We start from the raw sequence: 23,385 nt of genomic DNA on the forward strand, positions 1-23,385 counted from the left end.
GTTTTGCTGCTGTCGGCTGTTGCTGCTGCTGTTCCTGCTCTTTGTGAGTGATATCCTTGTGGATTTCAACGTGGATAGGGTGGGTGGATTCCTGTGACTCCTTGCATCGAGAAGATCGGGAGGTTCCTTCAATTATCAAGCTGCTGCCGGTGGATTTCCTGCTGTAAGTTTGAAGCTTAAATTCTGTTTTCCCATTCATCCTCCTTCCCAATCATTCCCCTTTTAAACCCTAGTGTTCTAAACTCTGTCCAGCCATATCCTATCATCCAAATCCCCTCAAACTTCAGACACAGCATCACTACATTAACCCCTCCACTCGACCTAGCCTGCTGCCCCATCTTCAATAGCTAAACCCTAATTCCCCTTCATCCCCACTAAAACCCTAAATAGTCAAAAACCTGTTCAGACCTAATTAGCCATCCAATTCAGCCCAAATTACTATCGAGTCTCCCCCCTTACTGTTTAGAGCACTCGATCCCTAGCCCAGCCCCTAAACACCACTTTAAACCCTAAATTCCATTGTTTTCCTAAAACCTAAAACCTGAAACCCTAACCCGAGAGTTTCAGAATTTTAATTTCTATTTAAACCTATTCCATTAGCTTCCTTTTGACCTGCATATCATTACTAAATAAAACCCTAGCTCAAATCCCTAATCCTAACCCAACTCTGCCCTAGTTTACCTATTCTGCCCATTCAAACCAGCAGCCCATTGAGATCCTGTTGCTTCATGCTTGGCCTCTAATAGGATCCTTCTCCTATTTAGAGCTACATTAATGGGAGTCGCTGACATACAAGACTTGCAAGAATGCTTCCAAAAGGCACTTCAAGCGGAAGATCTTTTAAGAACCCCTACGAGAAGATTTAATCCACAGTCTAGAGATAACAGAAGAAGCACCCCAGCTCCTCGACCTAGAGGCCGACCTACACCATCGTATGCAGATAAAGGAAAAGCCCCAATGGTTGGCAGTGGTGAAATTAAATGTTATCATTGCAACAAATTTGGTCACTTTGCCAAGTTTTGTCCTCAAAAGCAAAAGTCCACTATTGTTGTTGTAACAGCTGTCGATGCCAATCCAGAGACAGAGTTCTATGATGCACTTCCTCCTGAGGAAGAGTTTGAAGAACAACCTACTGATGATGGTTATGAGGATGTGGACACTTATGAAGTGAATGCAGTCACACGCATCTTAGTCGTAGAACTAAAGGAGAAGAGTGGTGAAGACATTGTATCTTTTATAGCGGAATGGCCAGTGGACCAAAAGTAGCACAAATTATTGTGAACAGCGGTAGTTGTGTAAATGTAGTTTCTCACCCCTTCGTTGACAAGGCCGAAGTTCGAAGCATCCAGAACCATACAGGGTCTCTCTTTTAAATGAACACCCTGAAGGTAAATCAGAGATGTTCTGTTCCACTTAAATTGTGAGCTTATGAATAAGAAGTATGGTGCAACTTATTCCCAAGTTGATGGATATATTGCTTGGGTGACAGTGGATATACAACAAAGATTCTCTGGTCGGAGGAAACATTAATCCATGCATTTTTACTTTCCAAGGGAGACAGATTGTCTTTAATCCTATAAAAATTCCAGCAGAGAAGGAACAGAAAAACAAGAAGACCAGTAGCAACCCGAATGGGAAACAAACTAAGAAATTAGAGGAAGGAGAGTCGAGTGGAACCAAACTATGAGCACTTCCTCAATGAGAGTTCATCAAAACTAGCAGAGAAACTGGCCTCTTTTTGGCCTTGGGTCACTAAAGAACTCACTCCATCATCTAAAACTAATGCTCCTCAGCGCATTCAGCAATTACTTTCAGGTTTTGCAAATCTTATACTAGACGAGCTTCTGGATGAGTTGGCCCCAATGCAGGATATTCAGCATGCCATTGACTTCATGCCTAGGTCAGTGCTTCCTAATTTACCCACATATCGTATCAGCCCTACCGATCACACAAAGTCGAAACAACAAGTAAATGAGTTGCTGAAAAAATGCTTCCTTCAGGAAAGCATGAGCCCATGTAAGATACCAACCCTGTTGAAACCAAATGAGGATAGATCAGGGCATATGTGCACCAACAGGCATCAAAATCACTGTGAAGTATAGATTTTCGATTCCTCAACTTGACAACATGTTTCGACATGTCAACTAGAGCTAAAATCTTTTCAAAGATACATCTTATGAGAGGATACAATAAGATGTGTATCCGTTCTGGTGATGAGTGGAAGACAACATCACGACATTTAAAACAAAAGATGGCTTGTATGAGTGGAAGGTCATGTCGTTCGGACTACCAACGCCCCCTAGTACATTGTCATGACACAAGTATTGCACCATTTCATCGGCCTGGTCATTTATTTTGATGATATATTGATTTATAGCAATGAAGAATCTGACCACCTTGATCATTTGCGACATGTGATGCAGGTGCTACAAGCTGAAAACTTTATGTCAATTTGAAGAAGTGTTCGTTCATGCCACCCAAAGTTATTTCCCTCAGATTCATTGTTATCTTTGAACCAGAAAGAATATTGTTGATTGGCCAATCCCCAAAACACTTACCGAAGTACAGAGTTTTCACGGATTAGCAACTTTTTACCGGAAATTAAAAAGTATCAGGACCATCATGTCACTAATTACTGACTACTGAGTGCATGAAGACAAAGAAAGGAAATTTAGAGGACTTCAACAGCAACCAAAGCATTCAATCTTATTAAACGACGGATGACCAAGGCTACTACGAGGCTTTGAAGCATTTACATTCTCAGAAGTTAGTAAGTAGTAAACACACCAAGTGGGTGTCATATTTACAAGAATTCATCTTTGCTCTAAAGTATATAGCTAGAAAGGAGAACATGGTGGCAGATGCCCAAGCCATGAATATTGATCACATCAAAGATGATAATCCTTCAGATGCAGATTTCTCCATTGTTTATTAAATGTTACAGAAAGGGGGAAAGACCTAAAGTAGTCACTTTATGAGGGATTTCTATTTATGGGTAGGAGGCTTTGTATTCCTAATTCATCCCTTCGATGCTATCTCATTCGAGAGTTGCACAGAGGTAGACTTGGTGGACAGTTTGGGAAAGGCAAGACTCTTTCTATTGCAGTTTATCGATATTATTGGCAAGCCTTCAACAGGATGTTGAGCACGTGATTAAAAAGTGTGGAATGTGCCCGCTTCCAAAGGAACAATGTAGAACACTGGATTATACTCCGTGCTGCCTGTTCCACATGCCCCATGGGTTCATCTTAGTATGAATTTCGTACTTGGTTTACCTACCACTCGGAAAAAGTATGACTCAAAATTTGTGGTGGTCAACTGGTTCTCAAAGATGGCCCATTTCTTACCTTGTCGACGGACTGATGATGCTAGTCACATTGCAGCCCTATTCTTAAAGGAAGTGGTTTGTTTGCATGGGTTACACAAGTCAATCGTTTTTGACCAAGATGAGAGATTTATGAGCTACTTTTGGAAGACTTTGTGGCTGCGGACAAATACAAAGCTACAATTCTCTACCGCTTTGCATCCACAGATGAATGGTCAGACTGAAGTGGTGAATCGGAGATTAGAGAAACTCCTACGATGTCTCGTTCGAGATTATGAGAAGACTTGGCCATCTATTCTCAACATTGCTGAATTTTTTTACGATAGTTCGGTTAATCGAAGAGGGAGGATCTTGGTGCAATGGTAAGGTTGCTACATTGTGACCAAGTGGTCACGGGTTCGAGTCTGGAAACACCCTCTCTGTGAAAGAAGGGCTAAGGCTGCGTACATTATGACCCTCCCTAGATCCCGTAGTAGCGGGAGCCTCGTGCACTGGGTACACCTTTTAGTTCGGTTAATTGAACTACCGATCGTACTCCTTTCCAAATAGTGATCGGTCTACAGCTCTGAACGGTCTATAGACTCCCTCTCCCATCTCATACACGAGTCAGCTTCAAGGGGGACGTGTTCATACAGCATATTTTTGAGGTGCACACAGATGTATGACAATGCATAGCCCTTAGTAATGAGACATATAAGGCGTAAAATGATCATCACCATCACTATGTTGAGTTTCAACCCGAGATATGGTGATGGTTCGGATTGCTCCAGAATGATTCGTTCCTAGAACCAACACCAAGTTGCATCCTAAGAAGATGGGTTTTATAAAGTGCTCAAGAAAATTGGACCTAATTCATATTTTCTTGAGTTGCCACCAGATATGACAATTAGCAATGTATTTAATATGACTGAGTTGACACTATGTGGGTGACCATTCAGATAAAGGTGACACAAAGCATGCCCTACAGCTACCACAGTTTGCTGCCCCTACTGTAGATGAAATTGAAGATGCAGTTGATAGGTATACTATGATGCTGAGAAAAGGTTAGCATTCTTTCCTTGTCAAATGATAAGGATGTCACCACAGACCGGCTGTACTTTGATTCATGAGGATTATTTTTAACAACTCAACCCGGATCCCTATAAGAGCTACAGGTCACTTTTACATTCGTCGGAGACGGATGCTTTCGAGTCAGGGGATTTGATGTAGATTCACAGTTAAACAACTCAACCCAGATCTCTATGAGAGCTACATGTCAATTTTACATTTGTCAGAAACGAATGCTTTCAATAGTTGTCAAGGCGTTGCCTAGGCGTCCAGGCGCTTTGGTCGACTTGGTCGCCTTGATCGCCCACTTGGTGTCACCTTGTTTTTTTACCCTCTCCAACGACTTGGGTCGCCTAACCACCGTGACAACTATGCTTTCAAGTCGGGGGGAGTTGATGTAGATTCAAAGTTCAAGTTACAATCATGGTTCAAAATCTCGCGATATTTCGCCGAAATATCGCTTAATTTCGTATATCTCGAGCTTACCGAGATGCAAAATCAGGTCGAAATGAAAAAATACCATATTTTGTTGATATCTCGTGAGATATCGACGAAATATGGTATTTTGGCTTAAAGTGTCACGTGAAGGGGGGCTTTAATACAATATTTCGCAGATTTCGGTCCATATTTCGACCGAGAGCTGCATTTGCTAAGGAATTTCAGTCTTTTGCCTATTCTTCCACTCTTCCAAGCTCTCATCCAACACTCTAGCCATTGTTCAAGCACATTGTTGTCGGATTTTCGCCGGTAAACTCATCGGAGGGTCATCTAAACTCATCATCCAAGCCTTTTTCCACTATTTAAGGTAAATTCTATTCCTCTAAAACTATTTTTTTGAAAAGACTATGTACAAATTTTGTTGGATGGTGATGATATTAATATATGTTAGACACTGGAGGCCGATCTATAGCCTCACGGTGTCGAAATTTTTTTTCCATATGTATTTTTTTTTTTAATTTTCTGGTTTTAAAAATTCATTTTCCTACAATTAAAATAGGAAATAATTAGGGGTAATATGACTTAGATGGTAATGAATTAAATATATGTTAGACACCAATGGCCGATCTACGGCTTCACGGTGTCGGATTTATTTTTCTGCTCTTAAATAATTATTTTAATTTTCGCACATACCACTCCATTGGCATCGGATTATGGTGCATCACAACCTTACGGTGGATATGGATATGGATCATCATCATATGGGCAGTTTAGTGGGGTAGGGGACTATGACTACCAGTCCCAGTCCCAGGGACATACTGGATCATCTTTTGTAGATAACATCTTTGCATACCCTAGCGGACCTAGCTATCAACCTCACCAGCCATACATGCAGCCAATGCCATCGCCTCTTGCGCCGGCGCCAACATCATATCACAATGGATCATCTTCTTCACGGACTGGATCGATTGGTAACCCTAGTTTATATCCTAGGATAGGTTACCTACAGTATGTTGATGATTCCATTTACGTGACACTTGTGGATGACTACACTCGTTTCTTCTCCGATTCTATACCGTGGTCCACATATGTCCTTCAAACAGAGAGCAATGGACGTCGACTCCAGCGAGGCATAAGTGGGATTGATCCACGGAGGCACAGCAACTACTATTAGCAGTTTAACACTTGTAATTTGTAACTTAAGTTGTGATTTCATTGATCTATGAACTTGTGAGTTGTGACTTGCGAGTTGCGAGTCTTGTGACTTACTAACTTTAACACTTAGTGTATTGCCTTTAAGGCTTTAAGCGAGTTATTGAATACTATGGAGTTTATGAGAATCATGGCACTCATCAATGTGTATTGGCTTTAACTTGATATGTGATGAAGTTAAATACTATTATTAAATATTAACTGCCTAATCTATGTGTATTTAACTATTTATACATTAGGGTCGGCGACCGTATGTCAATCAAGGATGCAAGCCCAAAACACCAATTTGAATTCACATTTTTACAATTTTATGGTTTAAATGTGTTTATTAAGCTTAAATAAGGCTGTCCATAAAGTTTCAGGCCTAGATATGGCCAAATAACCCCCAAGATGGACCCCCGAAATATTGCAGAAAAAATGCAATATTTCGGTCATATTTCGCGATATCTCGGATATTTCGGATATCTCGGTAGGCCCGAGATACCGATATATCGCGAGATATAGTACTATGGTTACAATACATGTGCAAAAAGAAAAGGTCAACACCAACCTAGCCTATGCCATCAAGCCCAGCCTTGTCCACTTGCAGTTCAAGTTTAAGCCCAACTCTAGGGCTAGGTGTGGGCCCATTAGGACGTGTTTGGTTCAGTGAACCAATTGGTGCTGCACCAATAGATTCATGATTCCGAATTAGAAAAACCATTTGGTTCAAAATGATGGTGAACTGATCCGGGTTCATGAATCTACCTGATTCACACTTTTTCATGTAAATGTGAATAATATTTGGGACCACCTATAGATATTTGATTCAAGGAAAATAAGCCCTGATATAAATACCCCTCTTATTTTGGGCACCAATCTTGATTCCTACTTTTTGAACTAAAGAACGAAAGCCTCGACAGTCGCCCTTCGTCGTTGCCGAAGGGAGAAGAAGGCTGAAGAACGAAAGCATTGACTCTCTGTTCGTCATTGCCGAAGGGAGAAGAAAGGTCGTTGTCGACTCGCCACTGCTGCGTTGCCAAAGGGAGAAGAAAGATCGTCGTTGCCGCCGAAGGGAGAAGAAAGGTTGTCTCTCGTTATCTCTCTCTTCTCTCTCTGTCTCTCTCTGCAACAGGAGAAAGATCGAAGGTGACTCTGTCTCTCTCAAGCAGAATCTCTAGCACGACCCCCTCTACAACTGAACTTGACAACAACGAAGGTGACTCTCTCTCTCTCAAGCAGAATCTCTAAAACCCTGAGATTTCAGGGAGTTTAGGGTTTCCAAAACCTGCGATCTTTGGATTTCTGGTTTATTCCTCCCTTATTCTATTTTTTCCCCAACCTGTAAAGTTGCAAACCTGCGATCTTTGGATTTCTGGATTTCCAAAACCGTTTTTTTTTTTGCTTTCTTTCTGCTGGGCTGAAGCTAATGTCTTTCTGGATTTATGCCCTGGAATGGTGTTTTTATTTTTCATTTTTAGCATTATTTATTTTAAGAAAGAATGGAAATATTTTTGTAGATTATATCTGCAGATCGTTTCTTCTGTGATTTGCATTTTATTTGTAGGTGTTTCAATTTAGATAGATTGTAGAAGTTTGCAAACCTTGAGCCATTGAAGGTGTGCTCAGAAGGTGAATGCCAATGACACTGTTTTAGACTGTAATCTGTCCCATTTATATTAATAATCCCTGCATCTCCTATCCATTCAACCTGGAAATTGAACACATCATCCATTTCAATAATTAAATAAATAGGAGAAAGATTTGGGGGGGTTCTTGGCAATGTGTAGTATATACCTAATACCTTACTTGAGTTTTGGGTTTGTGTACATAAGAAGGGAACAGTGAAAGAAAAAAGGAGGAAAAGTTGGTGATACGTTAGTTGTTATAGTTGGTTTGGTTGTTGGTTGATTGAAGAAGAAGATAGTGAGGAGACAAAGGGCCATAGGAAGGAGACAAAGGAGGGCCAGCCCTCCCACCTCACGACCTTCAAAATTCAAAAATGTTGAATTCTCTTTCTTTTGGTTGGAGAGGGAAACCAATGAAACAGGGAATAGGTTGGAGAGGTGGAGACAGAAAAGGAAAAGGGCTTGGTTGGAGTGCTCTGACTTCTTCCACTGGGGTGTTCTGTTCATATTTGCTGGTAAAAGGAAAGAGAAAGGAAAAATGAATCCTGTAGAAAAGTTTAGGATCAATATACAACACACATGCCTTGTACATAACGGATTTGATTATTATTCTTTTAGGTGTTTATTCAAATAATTTGACCAGATTTGTGTACCAACTTCCAACCCCATTGTTGGAAACAAAGAAAGAAAAGGATAAGAAGAGTAAATGCATTAATGTTTGTAATGGTGAGTGAGGGGTGGTGTTAGGGTGTTTGTTAGCTTCATATATATCCCATTTTAATGGGGTCTTTAGCTGTCAACAGTTTTGCTTTGAAGCCGGCCACATGGTGATGGCAGACTAGCCGTGTAAAGGTTTGTAGCTACTAGCTAGTTCTTGACGAGTCTGATGCAACAAGTAAGGTATAGAGAGAATAGAGATGGGTGTGGTGGGAGCAGGTTAATGGAATGGCTCATTTACTTGTACTACATTGCAGGGATGATGGAGGGTTGAAATTTTGTAGAGAGGTAGTCCCAAAGGGTCTTTCCTTCCTCCCTGTTCTCATGTCAGGTTTCACCTCAACTAAAGTTCACAAAGTCTCACACACAAAAAAAAAAAGAGGTTCACAAAGCAGTAAAACAAAGTTTGCGAGAAGGTTGGGTATGGAGCCTATTGCACCAACTAGAGTTACAGGAAACATAATATTTTTAGGTTGTTCAAAGTCACCAGGGTGGGACTATATTGTTGTTGAAGTCCCTGTCCAGTTTACTTAATCTTTGAGAAGTTACAGCTCTCGATTCCATCAACAGTTAGATTCAATGATCTTTGTTCAGTGTTGTGATGAAGTCATGCAGTGGTATAATCCCTTATTTTGACATAACTGTGGTGCATCTCTGTCATTTGTTACATGCATATAAGAGCTTCATCGAACTGGATTCAGTTTTGTGTTTATTGTCTTCTGTATATCATCTTTGTGTTTATAAATCGCTAACTGCAGTGTTGAGCTAACATAATTGCAATATCATTTTAATGCTTGCCACTGGATGAGTAATGTTATCAGTATCCCAGGACTGTATAATCTAATAATAGTCCGACGTTTATTTGTGGCACTGCTATGCAAATTTTTTGGTGATTGGGAGGTTAGGTATGTGGTTTTGCTTGTAAGGGATGTCAGTAAACCTCTGGTCTAGTGTGTTTTTTTTCACTGAGTTAATAAACTGCCCAGAATGGATGAGGTTTGGTGTACCACTCTCAAGCCATGGCTGCAACGATGCCTGGATTTAGGAGGGGAAGGGTTGGTGTACCACTGTGGGTATAATGACACAATAGCATGAGGTTCCCTTCCTCCTATTTATCTTCCCCATTTCCATTGGTCTTCATTGAGATTGAGGCAGTACAAAGTTCAGTCATGAATTACAGACCTGTTGTGTGATGTTTGGCAGGTGAGGAAAGTGTGTTAAAAGTTTTTCCTTGATTGTATTGCTTCAATAGGGAGAAATACCCTTTTGTCTCCACTGATTGAATACTACTTGATGGGTCTTTAGCTAAAATTGGTAGAGCACTTGGAACATGAGCATAGTCAGTTATGACACTAATCCACACAAGAACCCAATTTTAATGGCATTTTTTAAATTTGGCATTTTATAATTACTTTGGTTATGTTAAGCAAGGATGTTGGAGCAACATACAAGGGAGTTGGAGGACGACCTTGATGTTGTCAAAAAACTTGACCTTAACAAGTGATGATGTCTAGGAGGGAATAGGATGTCACAATAGTATAACAACTTTTTAAATCTATATTTTATTCATGTAATGAATGACAATGACAACTGTTGGATAATAACTCTATTAACTCCCATTTTAATCCAAGTTTAAACATTAGTTGTATGCAAAATTCTTCATAATTGTTTCATTTTCTAGCCATAGAGTAGCCAATGTGATGATAGGATCTATCTGAACTAAACAACTTTTCATACAAATTCAATCTGAATCCAACTGACAGAATCGAGGAAACCAAACAGTTTTTCATATAAATCCAAATAGAATCCAACTGACAGACTCAGGGTAACCAAACAGTTTTTCAGGATGATTCAACTAACAGACTCAGGGTAACCAAAGAGTTAATCTGTTAGGACAATGGATCCATTGGTGCAACACCAATTGGTTCCTCACCAATATCAATGCAACCACCAATTGGTTCGGTGAACCAAACACGCCCTTATGGATCCTTCTTTATGCCTTGCGTAGGAGGATACTAAGAAATCTTTTTGTTATTTGTTTCTATTTTAATTACTCATGTTTAGTAACAGATAGTTGCTATTATATTTTGTAATAGGGGTTAAAGCAACTAATAAGAGGCATAGTTGTCAAGGCGTCTCCTAGGCATCGACTAGGCATCCAGTCGGATTTTTGGGGGGCTAGGCGACTGCCGCCTTAGGCCCTTAGACCCTTATTTTTATTTCATTTACTTAAGATATTATTCATAAATAAGCAATACCACCCTATTTGAATTCAATAAAAAATAGTTAAAAACTCAAATTCCAAAAGAATAAAAAGTCAACCCCAGTTTAATAACAAAAACTGGATCTTTTGTGGTAGGTGAAATTTTCAACTTTCTAATGCTGAAACTTTTCTCAAATCTAAAAATTCCATAAATCTTAATATGGTAAAACACTGCTAAAACCAAAAGTGCGGTAAAATATTCATTTGTTTGATATATAAAAAAATATTTTCATTCAGAGTGATTTTGATAGCATTCGCACACATCAAATAAAGTTTGACCGGAACATAACTCCTTCAATATAAATCAGATTTAAGCAATCTTGGATTTTTTGGAAAGCTGGTTTTCTTCTACCTAATACAAAAAGTCTCATGTAAAAATAAAATTATTCGACCAGTCAAACTTCTCAAAGAACAAAAAACATTTCTCTAACGGTCTCAAGAACGTTCTTTGAGAACGAAAAAACGGAAAATCATGTTTGGCATTTCGGTTCGCTCTTTTGGTCTTTAAGAACGAACCAGGTGGAAAAATAGTGAAAAGAACGTTCTTTACAGACCGCCTCAGACATTTGACGTTCTTTAGAACAAATGAAAAGCACAAATCGAGACTTATCGAGGAGAAAATCGCGTAAGAGAAAGGAGCTCAAGTTCAACGAAGGCAGACAAGAGAAGGGCTGAAATTCGAGGGACGGAGGTCTAGGTGAGTTTTCTGCATCAAAACCCATTCTCTGCAACTCTCTCTCTCGCTCATTTCTCTCTCTCGCTCATTTCTCTCTCTCTCTCTCTCTCTCTCTCTCTCTCTCTCTCCCTCACTATCTCTCTTTCTCTACTCTCTCTGTGTCGCTCTCTGTTTTTTAAGAAACCTATTCTTGTTTTCACTTACTTACCATGCAAGACCTATAAAGGTAGCCTTGGTAGAACTTATGTGTTCCCGAACATGGTGGAAACAAAAGGGGAAAAAATCCATAAAAACTCCTCAACCCTATTCTCTCTCAAGCAGGTAATCTCTCTTTTCCTCCTATCGCACAAACCCACTTCTTCTTCTTCATTTTTCTCTCATAAAACCTCTTTTTCTTCCTTAGATATGATTTTATGGTACTGGATGTGGGGTTTATGGTACTGGAAACCGTACATGGATGGTTCCTTGGTTTTATGGATGGTTGATCAGATATTGAGCCAAAGCTCCTGCTCTCTCGGTTTTTACTCTACTTTTGTAATCAATGGTTAAGCGAGTTTTGATTTCATATAATTTTTGTTACCGGAGAAATTGAAAGATAGGCTCTCAGCTGTTTTTTCAAGCATCACCTCATTTTCTTTCAATCTTCTCTTGATTTTCCTCCCCTTTTTTTCTGGCTGAATGGATTGAAATGTTCGATTGTAGAGTCGGGGTTTAATGTTTATGGGTTTAGTTTTTTGCTAGTTTTAAGTGTTTTTTTTTTTTCTAGTAGACATTCTATTAATTGGATAATCTCATTTGTTTAATCTTTTTGTAAATTTCTTCATATTGAATGGTGATGATTCTACTCTAGATACATTTGAGCTTAGAGAGGATTCACCGTTGGAATGTATTCTTGTTTGGTTGAAATTATGGCAAAAGATTGCTTGGTAGGAGTTAGCCTTTGGAATTCTATGTCATAAAGACAAAAACGGTGGCTTATGATTGAAAGCTTTCTCATTCTAGATTGTCTCATGGAGAGAGTAGCTGACCAGTACAAATATACTAGAGCTTAGAAAGTTAAGTCTAATCTTAGCATTCAGAGAACAGTCTAATAGGTTAAGAAACCAGCGACTTGGAAGGGATCATGTTGTTATTATGATGGCAGCAAGCTTGACCTATTATTTTTGGGTTCTTCCCAAGATGACATGGAAACAGGGGAGGGAACTTTTATTGGTGGTTATGCTGCTAGAGTTTTTCTTGACCTTCTAAAAGAAAAACTAAACCCATAAACATGATATAAATTGGAAGGCTATGAAATCAGGTAGTCAGTGGGTCAGTGTGGGAGTGGTGGGGGAGAGGAAGAGTTGGTCTTTGATAGTTTGATGGAAAACTAGAAGTAGTCTTTGGTTTGAGTCCTATTTCTCTAAATCTGAAACATGATATAAATTGGAAGGCTATGTAATCTTATTTCCATTAGGGTAAATTATAAAGGCTATGATTTGCAGGCTACTATGAAGGTATCATGTACAAAATCCTTAAAAGAAAATTGGTTAACTAAGCTAGGTAATTCAGATTTTTTTTTTTTTTTAATGAAAGGTGATTCAGATGTTAACACTGTGCTTTGAAATCTTATATCTTCGGTGAACTTTTGCCCCTTTCTCTCAATCCTTTCTTTATTCCCCCCCCCCCCTTCCGATTAAGATTTATCATGTTAAAAGTTGTATCACTGCGACTACTAAATTTAGAGTAGTTAATTGCACTACTAAAGTTGAGGGTGGACCTTGGTGCCCTTTTTTAATTGCCCTTTCAAAGCACTAGTTTATAATACTTCAGTGATTATGAATTAGATGTTAAAACTCTCTTTGATTTTGAATTTGAACTACTATGGTTGCTGTATCTCCATATTGAGCAACAGGATCCATTAATGCAATGCTGATTTTCTCCACTTTGATTAATGTTATAGTTGTTTGGTACTTGATTCTCAGTTGTGGAACTTTTCTCTAATTTAGCCTTTCAAGATTAGTTAGTCATTTCTTTATCGTTTGCATAGTAGAATTTCTTGATGTTTTACAGTAATGGTTGTTTGTCTGTGCTTATATGCTTTTTTTTAGGTTGGTACTGTACCAACCTATATTGGACCTGCATTGGGACTGACTTTCATAGGGATCAAATCCAACAGGGGTAAAGTAAAGAAGGCAGCCAAGTGGTCAGTTATTGGCCATTTCACTAACGATTTCACAAGAAAATAGTAACCTAATGATGCTGGCCTGGTTCTTCTTGAGTAGTCAGACTGGTTCTGTATTCAGACCCTGCCTTAAAAGTTTGGTTAAGCTTGAGGGATCAGGTTTGGATCAGTCCCTGCCAATCTTGGTTCAATCTGTGATGCATCAGCCAATTCATTGTGCTATGTACAAGGATTAGTCCCATCCTATCATTGAAACCTTGCTTATTGGCTTTTGTTTGACTTACTTTTAACACAGTAAATTAATTAAGAATACTCTAACCTGTGTCCCCTAATCAATGAGTACTTGATGGGTCTTTAGCTCAAATTGGTAGAGCACTTGAAACATGAGCATGTTCCAAGGGGATGGTGGTTCGAATCCACCAAGGCCCTTTTTAACTGTTCATAGCATAGTCAGTTATGGCACTAATTCACACAAGAATCCAATTTTAATGGCATCTTTGAAATTTGACATATTTTTATAATTACTTTGCATATGTTAATGAGATATTTTAATTTTATGCTAAGGTTGGTAAGAGAAAAGGATTTTACAAGTATTTTTTGGTATAATTTAGAAGGAAATGACATTATTGTAATTCATATCAAATTTGGGAGAGCAGGTTTTACCAAACGACATTTTTGTTGTATTATAGTTCCAAAAACGTTCTTGAGACCATTACCAAACGGCCATATTCATACATAGAACGCCGTTCCAAACTAGAAACGCCAAAGAACGTTCCTGACTAAGAACGGGTGTTCTTTACCAAGACCGTTACCAAACGTAGCCTAAATCGAGAGCAGCCAAACTTCTCAGAGAACAAAAACATTTCTCTAAATCGAGAGCAGTTTAATTATTTATAGATAAGATCATATTTTCTAATAACAATATAAACCAAATGTGAGACTAGGTATATCAGGACAATGACCAATTAACGTAGTCCTAGATAGGTACGAGGCCTACTAGGAGCCAAACAACAAGATCAAACAACAAAAGGGGCTGCTGGTTCTAATGGACAGCACTAGGATTTAGGTCAATTCCTAGGGTTTGGGTTGGATATTGGGAAAGGGGTTTATAGGGTATTAATGGGCAGGTCTAGGGGGTCAATATGGTATTAAAATAATAGGATTTGGGAAAGTTTTAAAATTCTGCAATTCTGGACAGAATTGAGTTGCAGATTTTAGGTTTAATGGAGTGGGGGAATGAAGGGGTTGTAGTGGAGACTAAGGGATGTGTTTAAGGTCGAGTGTAGGGAGAGCTGTGGAGAATATAGGCTGGAAGTAAGGTTCGAAATTGATGGCCAGATCTGTAGTTATGAGGGAGTCCTAGTTGAGGTAGGAGTTGCAAGTTTAATGGAAATTAGGGTTTGATGGATGGAGGGGGGTGTGGATTAGGTTAGAGGATGAAGAGGGGAAGGATATATGTAAAAAACTAAGATTACTTACTAGTTTGATCTCCTTAAAAGGCAGCAGCAGCAGCTTGAAGAAGCTTGATTGAATAAGAAGAAAGACCTCCCGATCTACAAGATGCAAGGAGTCGATCGGAGTCCACCAATTCCTTCAACCTTGATATTACTCACAAGGTACACTCACGATGGAGCAAAGGCAGCAAGCATAAAGCTAATTTTTATTAATCAAATTCGTATGTAATGCTGGCCTCCCTTACAAACTTATATAGAAGACTCAAAAATAGACTTAAACACTAAAAAGGAATGGCCTAACCTTATCCCTAAGCTATTAGGTAACTTAAACCAACTAGGAAACTAAAATACTAAAAGAAATAGACTCAAAACATGGCTGGATTTATAGAGTCCTAATCCAGCCCAATTTACATCACATGACCACTTAAGTTGTCACGTGACTACTTAACCAAGTCACATGATCACTTAAATTGAACCAATTGGATGCAACCAATTTGAACTGGTTTAATTAAAAAACATAAAAATAAACTAAGTATTGGGCTAATCCCGTATGCAACCTATATACCCATATTTTAGGCCCATAAAAGTGGCCTATTACATTAGAAACCCATGGGATCAAAGGCCCAACATGTATATAACTCAACCCTAGACTTATTCCCAATGAAACAAGCCCTATTTGGTGATGTATCTGCATCACCAATTCCAAGAACGGTGAAATCAAATGTATGTTTTGATTGTTTTAAACTTCCAATAGCTTGCTTCTTCGGGTCTGCTGTATTGTAGTTCTATGTTGATTTTTTATGATATAAGGTATATTGTAGCGTACTAAATAATGTTAGAAATGAGGGGAGATAAAAAATACACTTGAGCGCCTTGTCACCTAAGCGCTTAGGCCCCCCTCCACCACCTTGGGTCGCCTTGACAACTTTGGTAAGAGGAGAGGGGCGTAGTAGCTCCCGATTTTTGAACCCTAAATACCATGTTGCTTTGCTGCAATATTCTATGTAAAACAGGTGACCGTGAGAAACAGAAGACTATCGAGTAGGAAGCTGGACTAACTAGTGAGAGACTGGTTGAACCTTGGGTGATAAATCCAGGTTATATCTTTCTTCCTCTTCTACCCTAATTTCTTTTCTGGTCCTGAAACTTCAGGATTCAGGAATGCATATCAGTTTGGTCTCAAGTTGAATACTGCTGTTCCGTTACTCTTGACTGTTGAAGCCACAATACATGTTTCCATTACACATGAGTTGATTGATAAAAGCCTACGGTTTCTATTTTTGACATTAATGGCCAGTGGAAGTAGGGTATTGATACTCCAACATCTGACCATCGGCTTTGTGGTGAGCTTTGATGTCTTTAATAGATAGCCTTAACATTCCTATAACTGAGGTAGTGGACTGATCTGGCCTGTGGTTGAAGAATACTATTAGTTTCTATTTTGTGCTCAAGTTATTAATTTTATGAGGTTGCTGGTATATGCATTCTAGCCATTGGATTAGGATGAGTTTTGAGTAGGAAATTTGTTGTTAGTTTCATGCTGATCTGCTGGTTGATGTAAAGTTACAGTACTGTTTCTAAATCTAAAATTTGTTGCTATTTTCATTCTCCTGTAAATAACTTTGAATCCAGCCACTGGATCGTCACCTAACTTGAGTTCTAGTAGTTGACTATACTTGGTAGGAGGTTGGGGTTGTTCTGAACCCTAGATAGATGGTTATTTGTGTTGACTAACCTCCTAGTCTGAGCCCTACGATCTGCTTGGGATGGGTAACATAACCTAACTGTTGTTGGGTCTGATTCCATTAAATGACAAGCAAATTTCACTAGCATGGATACCAAACTCAAGGTATTTGAACTATGTTGATTTAAGAGAGAAAAAAAAATTTTTACTAGTCCAAGCTCACCATGAATTTTAGGATCCCCTTTTATCAAGGTTGGAAAAAAAACATATACAGGATCCACAACCTTGTAGTTCATGAAAACATTTAAGATGTTAGGTCATAAATTACCAAAGTGGACCTTCAAATAAAGTTGCATGCCAGCACCTCATAATTCAGAAGAAACAAAGCTGTGCAGAAACATCTTCAAAAACAATCCGTAAAGAGACGAGAGCTAGACACATTGGAAGATTGTGCAACTAAGATATAACAGTGATGCAAGCACAAGCAAGTAACACTTCTCCTTTAACTCCTCCCCTCCCAAAAAAACAAAAACAAAAAATTCAAAATGTGATGGCCTCTATAGCATCTTGACTAAAAAATCTCATAGAGACAGATCATCAATCCCATAAACTGAGGGAGAGAAAGAAAAGTACAAAAGACAGACCAAGTTGAAATGAATTCCTAATCTAGTTGCAGGAAATGTTCCAACTGATTCAGGATCAATCACAAATCTTGACAATCAGATGTTGCTCCATATTTTCCTAAGGCATTCTTCAGCAGAGTAAAATAAACTTTAACCCTTTGATACCTTCGTACCCAAGAATCAACAAACTCGACTCCACATTGTTCACAAAATGTCAGGTCTTTGTTTTCATCTTTGATTACTCAATAATTTCCACAAGCACGAATTCCACTTGTGATAGGTCCAAAAATTATTTCGCAAAACAATCCATCCTTTTCCGGTTTTTAATGGTTTTGTAATAAGTAATGACTAACGAAACGTATAGGGTTTTTTCACCTCTCTAAATATTTCTCCATTAGGTACGATTTTACTCGTCCAAGCACTTGTTTGTTGAGGAGAAACTGATCCAATTTGAATTCCCCACTTATGCTAAGTCTTCAACTACTTCACAATTGATTCACTTGGTACTTGAAGCAGTTAGAGCCTGATTTAAGCTTGAGGGGATGCAACAATAATGTGATGCATCAGGTTACAAAAATGCTGGAAAGAAATAGGTAGGCAGTAGGCACACTGGCATGCTTCCCGAATTAACCAGTAATGCAATTCCTGCTCGTGTTCCTTTACAAGGAAAGGATCAGTGAGACTGGAACCTAGTTCTAATCCATAAGAAGGATTCACCTTTGGCAATTTATCTAATAAGGGCATCGGAAACAAAAACACAAATAGCACAACTGTCAAATAGGCACTCTACCTGAAAATGACATAACTTGAAACAGAGGAAAACACCAAGGACTTAAAAGGATCATCCCAAGATGCCAGGAAAATAAGATACTTTCCAAGTTCCACCACGGGGAAAATTAATTCCTGCACGCACATAAGAAATAGTAGACAGAGGAACCATTAATACTAAAGAGAATCTAGAGGAACTCTAGCCGTATTATTTCAAGTTTGGTGTGTGCCTGTGCCACCTATCAATATTACTATCCATACACATTTTGTAGCTCACAAAAAGTTGGTGGTAGAATTTAGCAATAGAAAGGATCTAATCTGGATGGTAACTTAGAAGATCAAACCATGTATAATACCATCACATACCTTCATCACTGCCAGATTGGTGTCAATACCCTCTACTTTAACTCCATCAATTGTTGCTTGTGCTAACTCCACTTTCTTGAAGCTCGTCCTGGACTCCCTGACTGCTCTTTCTAACGCAGTTGTATCCCCCACAACCATCTCACCCACAGCAAGTCCTGCTTCAGAAACAGTTGAACTTGTTCCCAATGCAATCCCCAAATTAGATAGCATAGCTAAAGCAGATATTGAACGCATTCCACTTCCAGTGCTTAAATTGTTAGTCCTGTCTGATTCCAGTGAGGCTGACATCCTAGCAAGTGTTTCCAGTATTAGGTCACCTCCTGGAAGATGATCACAGAGATTGAACATCAGAAGTGTCTCACTGCGAAAAGGAACAGCAGGACCTACTTCTTGAACAGCTTGTAATCGCAGAATTCCAAGTATAGCTTTTGAAAGAACTTCATTCCGTTGAAATCCCTCGATCTGGAACTTCCGAATAAACTCATGAGCATAAAGGATCTCTCTAATAATGGCTAACCAATAATCACGACGAGTATGTCCTTTCAACTCTGGAAACTCTATCACAACTGGTTCTGATCTGCAGAGGAAATCCCAAATATAGTTTAAGTACTGGAACATCCATTGATGTCTACGAGACATTGATATAAACTCAATGATAATAAAAACATTGTGTCGTGACATACAATGAGATTGATTTGTACATGACTGCCTTGTCAAAAAGTCGTGTACCCCATGGTCCCGTCAATTCAGGTTTGACAATCTGTTTTAAATCATCGGATAAGTCATATATTTTTGGCTTATCATAGGAGACAACTCGTAGAGCCTCAAAGTAAAGTGCATGATCAGTCAAAGTTAACCGACCTGCAGTTGAGAAGGACATAGCAGAACATAGGTAAGAAAATCCATAGAATTATACTAAAAGAAAGGGTAATCAAACTGGAGAACCAAGACACCTTTCCCTAAATAAATATCACGAAAGGCAAAATGCCCTTAACCAAATTCCACAAAGATAAGTAACATAATAACCCAGGAACCCACCAGGCCACGTAGAAATCCCAACATGTTGGAGAACTGGTTGGGTAGTGACAGTCCCATCTATCTCAAGGATCTTTTCTCCATTTGACGATCGAAAGGCCGAAAGAAGAGATGATTCTGATTGGGTCTTCAATTTTTTAATTGCCCTGTCCAGAAAGACACATTTTTAGGCTTAGGAACTGCTTTTCTTTGTGGTTCGTACCTTCATTACAAACTCAACCATACATAGCATGAAACTACAGATACTTACCGGGGCACTTGAATTTCAGATTTCAGAGAGAAGAAACAAGATACTAGATAAATAAATTAATAGTAAGTAGTTTCTGTTATGGGCCTCTATACATGATGATTTGATCATGTCACTGTGATTTGTTCTGCTCTCATCTGTATAGTCCTTTACTGCCCAATAAAAGTGGACCCTTGACTTGGTGGGGGGGGGGGAACCTCTACACTTCATCCTCAAGCCTCTCTTAAACATTACTTTCAACTTTTAGTTGTATTCATGTGAGACTGATATCAACAAATTGACCATGGGTGGGTTTAGGGTTCTTCAAATTCCTTGAGATAGCATTGACTGAAATGATATAAAATATTTCTAAAACTTGTAGTTCAGACATTGGCATCAGTAATAGTGAGAGGACCTTAGTTATATCTCAAGCTGAGACAAGCATTTAGCAGGTTTATAATATTAAAAATGTAAATTACAACTGGGGTACCCAACATTTAAAGAAACTATGCCCGGGGTACCTAATATTTGATATATTTAGGATACCTTTTTTATATTTCCAACTTTGCCCATAAGAAGTGATCTTTCAGCCAAAAAAAAAGGCCAAATTCAGCTGCCTCCAAGGAACGGAGCACTACCAGGCCTCCCCTATCTCCCTCGTTGGCTGGCTGCTGCTCCCTCTGCCTCCCTTCTGCACCCCTTCTCCACACTCCCCAAACCTGCAGCACCCCCTCCCTCCCCACTCTCTCTCTCCCCTGCTCTCTGCTCCCTTCCATCTCTGCTCTCTCCCACAGCCCCACAGCGTCCACCTCCTGCTCTAAGATGGCTTGACCCACAAGTTATAAGGAGGACAACAGAAAATAAACATGGACTGGCTTTGGAGATCGTAGCTGGCTTTACAGAGGACAGAATTCGAGAACAAATCTTAGACCCAAATAATAAGAAGGATTTCCTTGGGGCCTTGTTAGCATTCCACAGAAATGGGGGGACGGTGAGCACACTAGAATACCAGAGTCAGATCTCAACAAATTGATATTTGTGAGATCATTCATTGCTTGTTGATTTGGGGATTTCATGGATTCTTTACATTTTGTTTTATTTAATCAAGATACCTCCCTCTGTAACTAAGTGCTGATGCTGTAAATGCAAGAATTATTTATGGCAGCTATAGATACATGTAACAGTTCCATGGATTGGGTGATAACAGAGCTGCTGCACAACCCAGGATTGATGGAGGAGGTAAAGGCCAAGCTCGACTGGATTCTGGGTCGGGACAAAAGGTTGACGAGAGCGACATCGAGCATCTGTACCTTAAGGCTACACCCACCTATTCCTTTATTAATAACACAGGACAGTAGAGGACACCAAGTGCATGGGGTATTGAATACCAAAGAACATGCGGATGTGGGTGAATGTTCAGGAATTGGGAAGGGACCCTTTAGAATGAGCCTTGTTTAAGCCGAAAGGGTTCTTCTTGGGCTCTCAAATCAATTACAGGGGACATTTTTTCTGTACATTCCGTTAGGATCTGGTGCCTGGTGGATGGGTGTACCCGGCCAGACCACTCTCTCTCGCGCGCTCCCTCATATTCCAAACATAATATTTATGAAACGTGATGTACACCAAACATAATATATCAAACTTGAGGTACTCCGAGTGAAATTTACCCTATTAAAAGTTATTATATAGATTCTGTTTGATGCAAGTATAAAATATACAAAAAGCTCAAGAAATAAGTGTTTTTTGTTTCTTTAGTAGTGTGGTATGAAAATTTTTCTTTCTTTAGTTCTGCAAGATTAGTACGTCATATAGAAGTAACAAACTTTAGATTAAACATTTAAGAAACAGGTTCATAGTAAAATAACCTTTCCAATCCGATAAGGTACTTCTCGTAAACAGAGAAATAAAGCCGACCCCCAGTAGATGCTGCAAGCACTTCAAAAAGATTGTCACAGGTAACCACATCACCAATTGCAGGAATTGCAGGAGCTATTCGAGAAAAAGCCTCACGTCCAACAGTACTCTCCTCATCAACCTGCCAGAATGTCAAAGGTGATCAAATCTTGCATCGATCAAATTTTGTGCAAGATTCCTTCATTGTGCACTGTTGGATGGGCCTTGGTGCAACGGTAAGGTTGCTCCATTGTGACGAAGTGGTCACGGGTTCGAGTCTGAAAACAGCCTCTCTGCGAAAGAAAGCAGGAGTAAGGCTGCGTACATTATGACCCTCCCCAGATGCCACAGTAGCAGGAGCCTCGTGCACTAGGCAAGCCCATTTTATTCCTTCATTGTGCACAAGAACTAAACCGATTGACAGTTGGATAGAAGTTCACACTAGACAACCCTCTAAGACATCTATTTTGAAAAAGAGTATAGAAAGTGTCTTCTTTATAATTTTAACTTTGAAAAAGCAATCCCCAGTGGAATTTATACCAACGACTCTCTGACTCAGTTAAAGATGTCATATAACCATTACCGTCAGTAAAGGTTGGCTTGCAGCACCAGGAGTTTCCCAGGCTAGCATCATGTCATATGTTAGGCGCCGGAACCTCTTATCAGAAAGATTACCAGTCATCTGGGTAGAGAGAGCAAGAGCTCTGAAACAACAATATTCCAGAAAGTTCCTCGCAAACCGAGATGGATGCTTAATAGAATCAGAAGCCTCAGAGTTGAAGTTTTCACGGAATTCTTCCATAGAAATGCCAAGAATTCTGCATCATTTGTTTTCTGTAGTCTGTCAGGAAACTAATAAAATGAAGGAAATTGAATGGCCAAACACGCAAAACAAACAGTAATAGTTCAAGCAAAATATCATCGAATGACCCTTGAAAACCTAATCTACAAGCCCTGATTTTGAATGAACAGAAACAAATTCCAGTGAGGAGTAAACAAACCTTGAGCACCGGCGAACAATTACATTCGCCATTGGAGAGAGCTCAGGGAGCCAATTCTTTCGACCGGACGGGGACTTTGCCATTTCCTCAAATTCCTCATCAAAGGAAGTCTGATTGCCAAGCAACCACTTGAATGATCCGTCTCTTACGAGACCCTCCAGCATATTTCTTGTTTTGCTTACCACAGCCATCCACTCCTCCTCCTCCTCACTGAAACGACAAAACCTCAACAAAATCTACATACCCAATGCATCTCATCCCCAAAAATCATAATTTCATAAAGCCTTCTGAATCAAATTCAACTAAAAACCCTTTTCCTTCACGACCTAAAACACATTTTCAGTGCTAATAATAAAAATATCTGGAATCTCTGTCAAATTCAGGACCTAAATCGGTTTCATCGAAAAGTTTTTACTCAATCCATGCAAGATTTCACAAAACCCACCTCGGATTCCCTCCACCAAACCGTTTTAATGTCATCCGATAGGGGGAAAAGAATGTGATACTAACTCTTGACTTCACGCAAAGTGCACTAAAGATAGAGGAGACGATAACTCAAAGAGACCGACCCATAGTAGATTAGAAGTTGGTGTTTTGGAGGTTTTGGGGATGGATAGAGTGAAACTGGAAAACAGAAACAAAAAAATTTTATCGAATGGGATGAGGTGTGAAGAGGATATCGCGCCACTGAAGCTTCTGTTCAGTACTCATGCATCTATGGCAGATGAACGGTGGCCCACAAGTAGATATGAGGAAAATCGATAAGACCAATCAAAGATGAGAGAAAAGCATCTTTGTAGACTAATCTTTTGTCGTCTTGTCACCCTACATTACCTAAAATACCCTTTTGATGCTTTTTGGTTTTAGATGGTTGGTGCAGTGATCT

The 23,385-nt window shown here is 39.3% G+C and overlaps 1 protein-coding gene across 3 annotated transcripts in view; it reads right to left on the reverse strand.

The window, feature by feature from the left end:
- Nucleotides 1-23,056, reverse strand: part of LOC122664496 — a 37,208-nt gene extending 14,152 nt beyond the window's left edge. Inside the window, exons 1-7 of one of the 3 annotated variants that reach the window (XM_043860337.1) lie at nucleotides 22,500-23,054; nucleotides 22,082-22,316; nucleotides 21,471-21,640; nucleotides 19,383-19,525; nucleotides 19,028-19,205; nucleotides 18,345-18,921; nucleotides 18,001-18,113 (exon numbers count right to left, since the gene is read on the reverse strand). In XM_043860337.1, the coding sequence (XP_043716272.1) occupies nucleotides 18,001-18,113; nucleotides 18,345-18,921; nucleotides 19,028-19,205; nucleotides 19,383-19,525; nucleotides 21,471-21,640; nucleotides 22,082-22,316; nucleotides 22,500-22,690 (1,607 nt within the window). In that variant the 5' untranslated portion in view covers nucleotides 22,691-23,054. Of the gene's footprint in view, nucleotides 1-18,000; nucleotides 18,114-18,344; nucleotides 18,922-19,027; nucleotides 19,206-19,382; nucleotides 19,526-21,470; nucleotides 21,641-22,081; nucleotides 22,340-22,499 lie in introns of all 3 variants that reach the window. The other 2 variants (XM_043860338.1, XM_043860339.1) reach the window with 2 other exon arrangements.
- Between the last annotated feature and the right edge of the window lie 329 nt (nucleotides 23,057-23,385).

Source organism: Telopea speciosissima, chromosome 6 (assembly GCF_018873765.1).
Source record: "Telopea speciosissima isolate NSW1024214 ecotype Mountain lineage chromosome 6, Tspe_v1, whole genome shotgun sequence".
NCBI classification, from domain to species: Eukaryota; Viridiplantae; Streptophyta; class Magnoliopsida; order Proteales; family Proteaceae; genus Telopea; species Telopea speciosissima.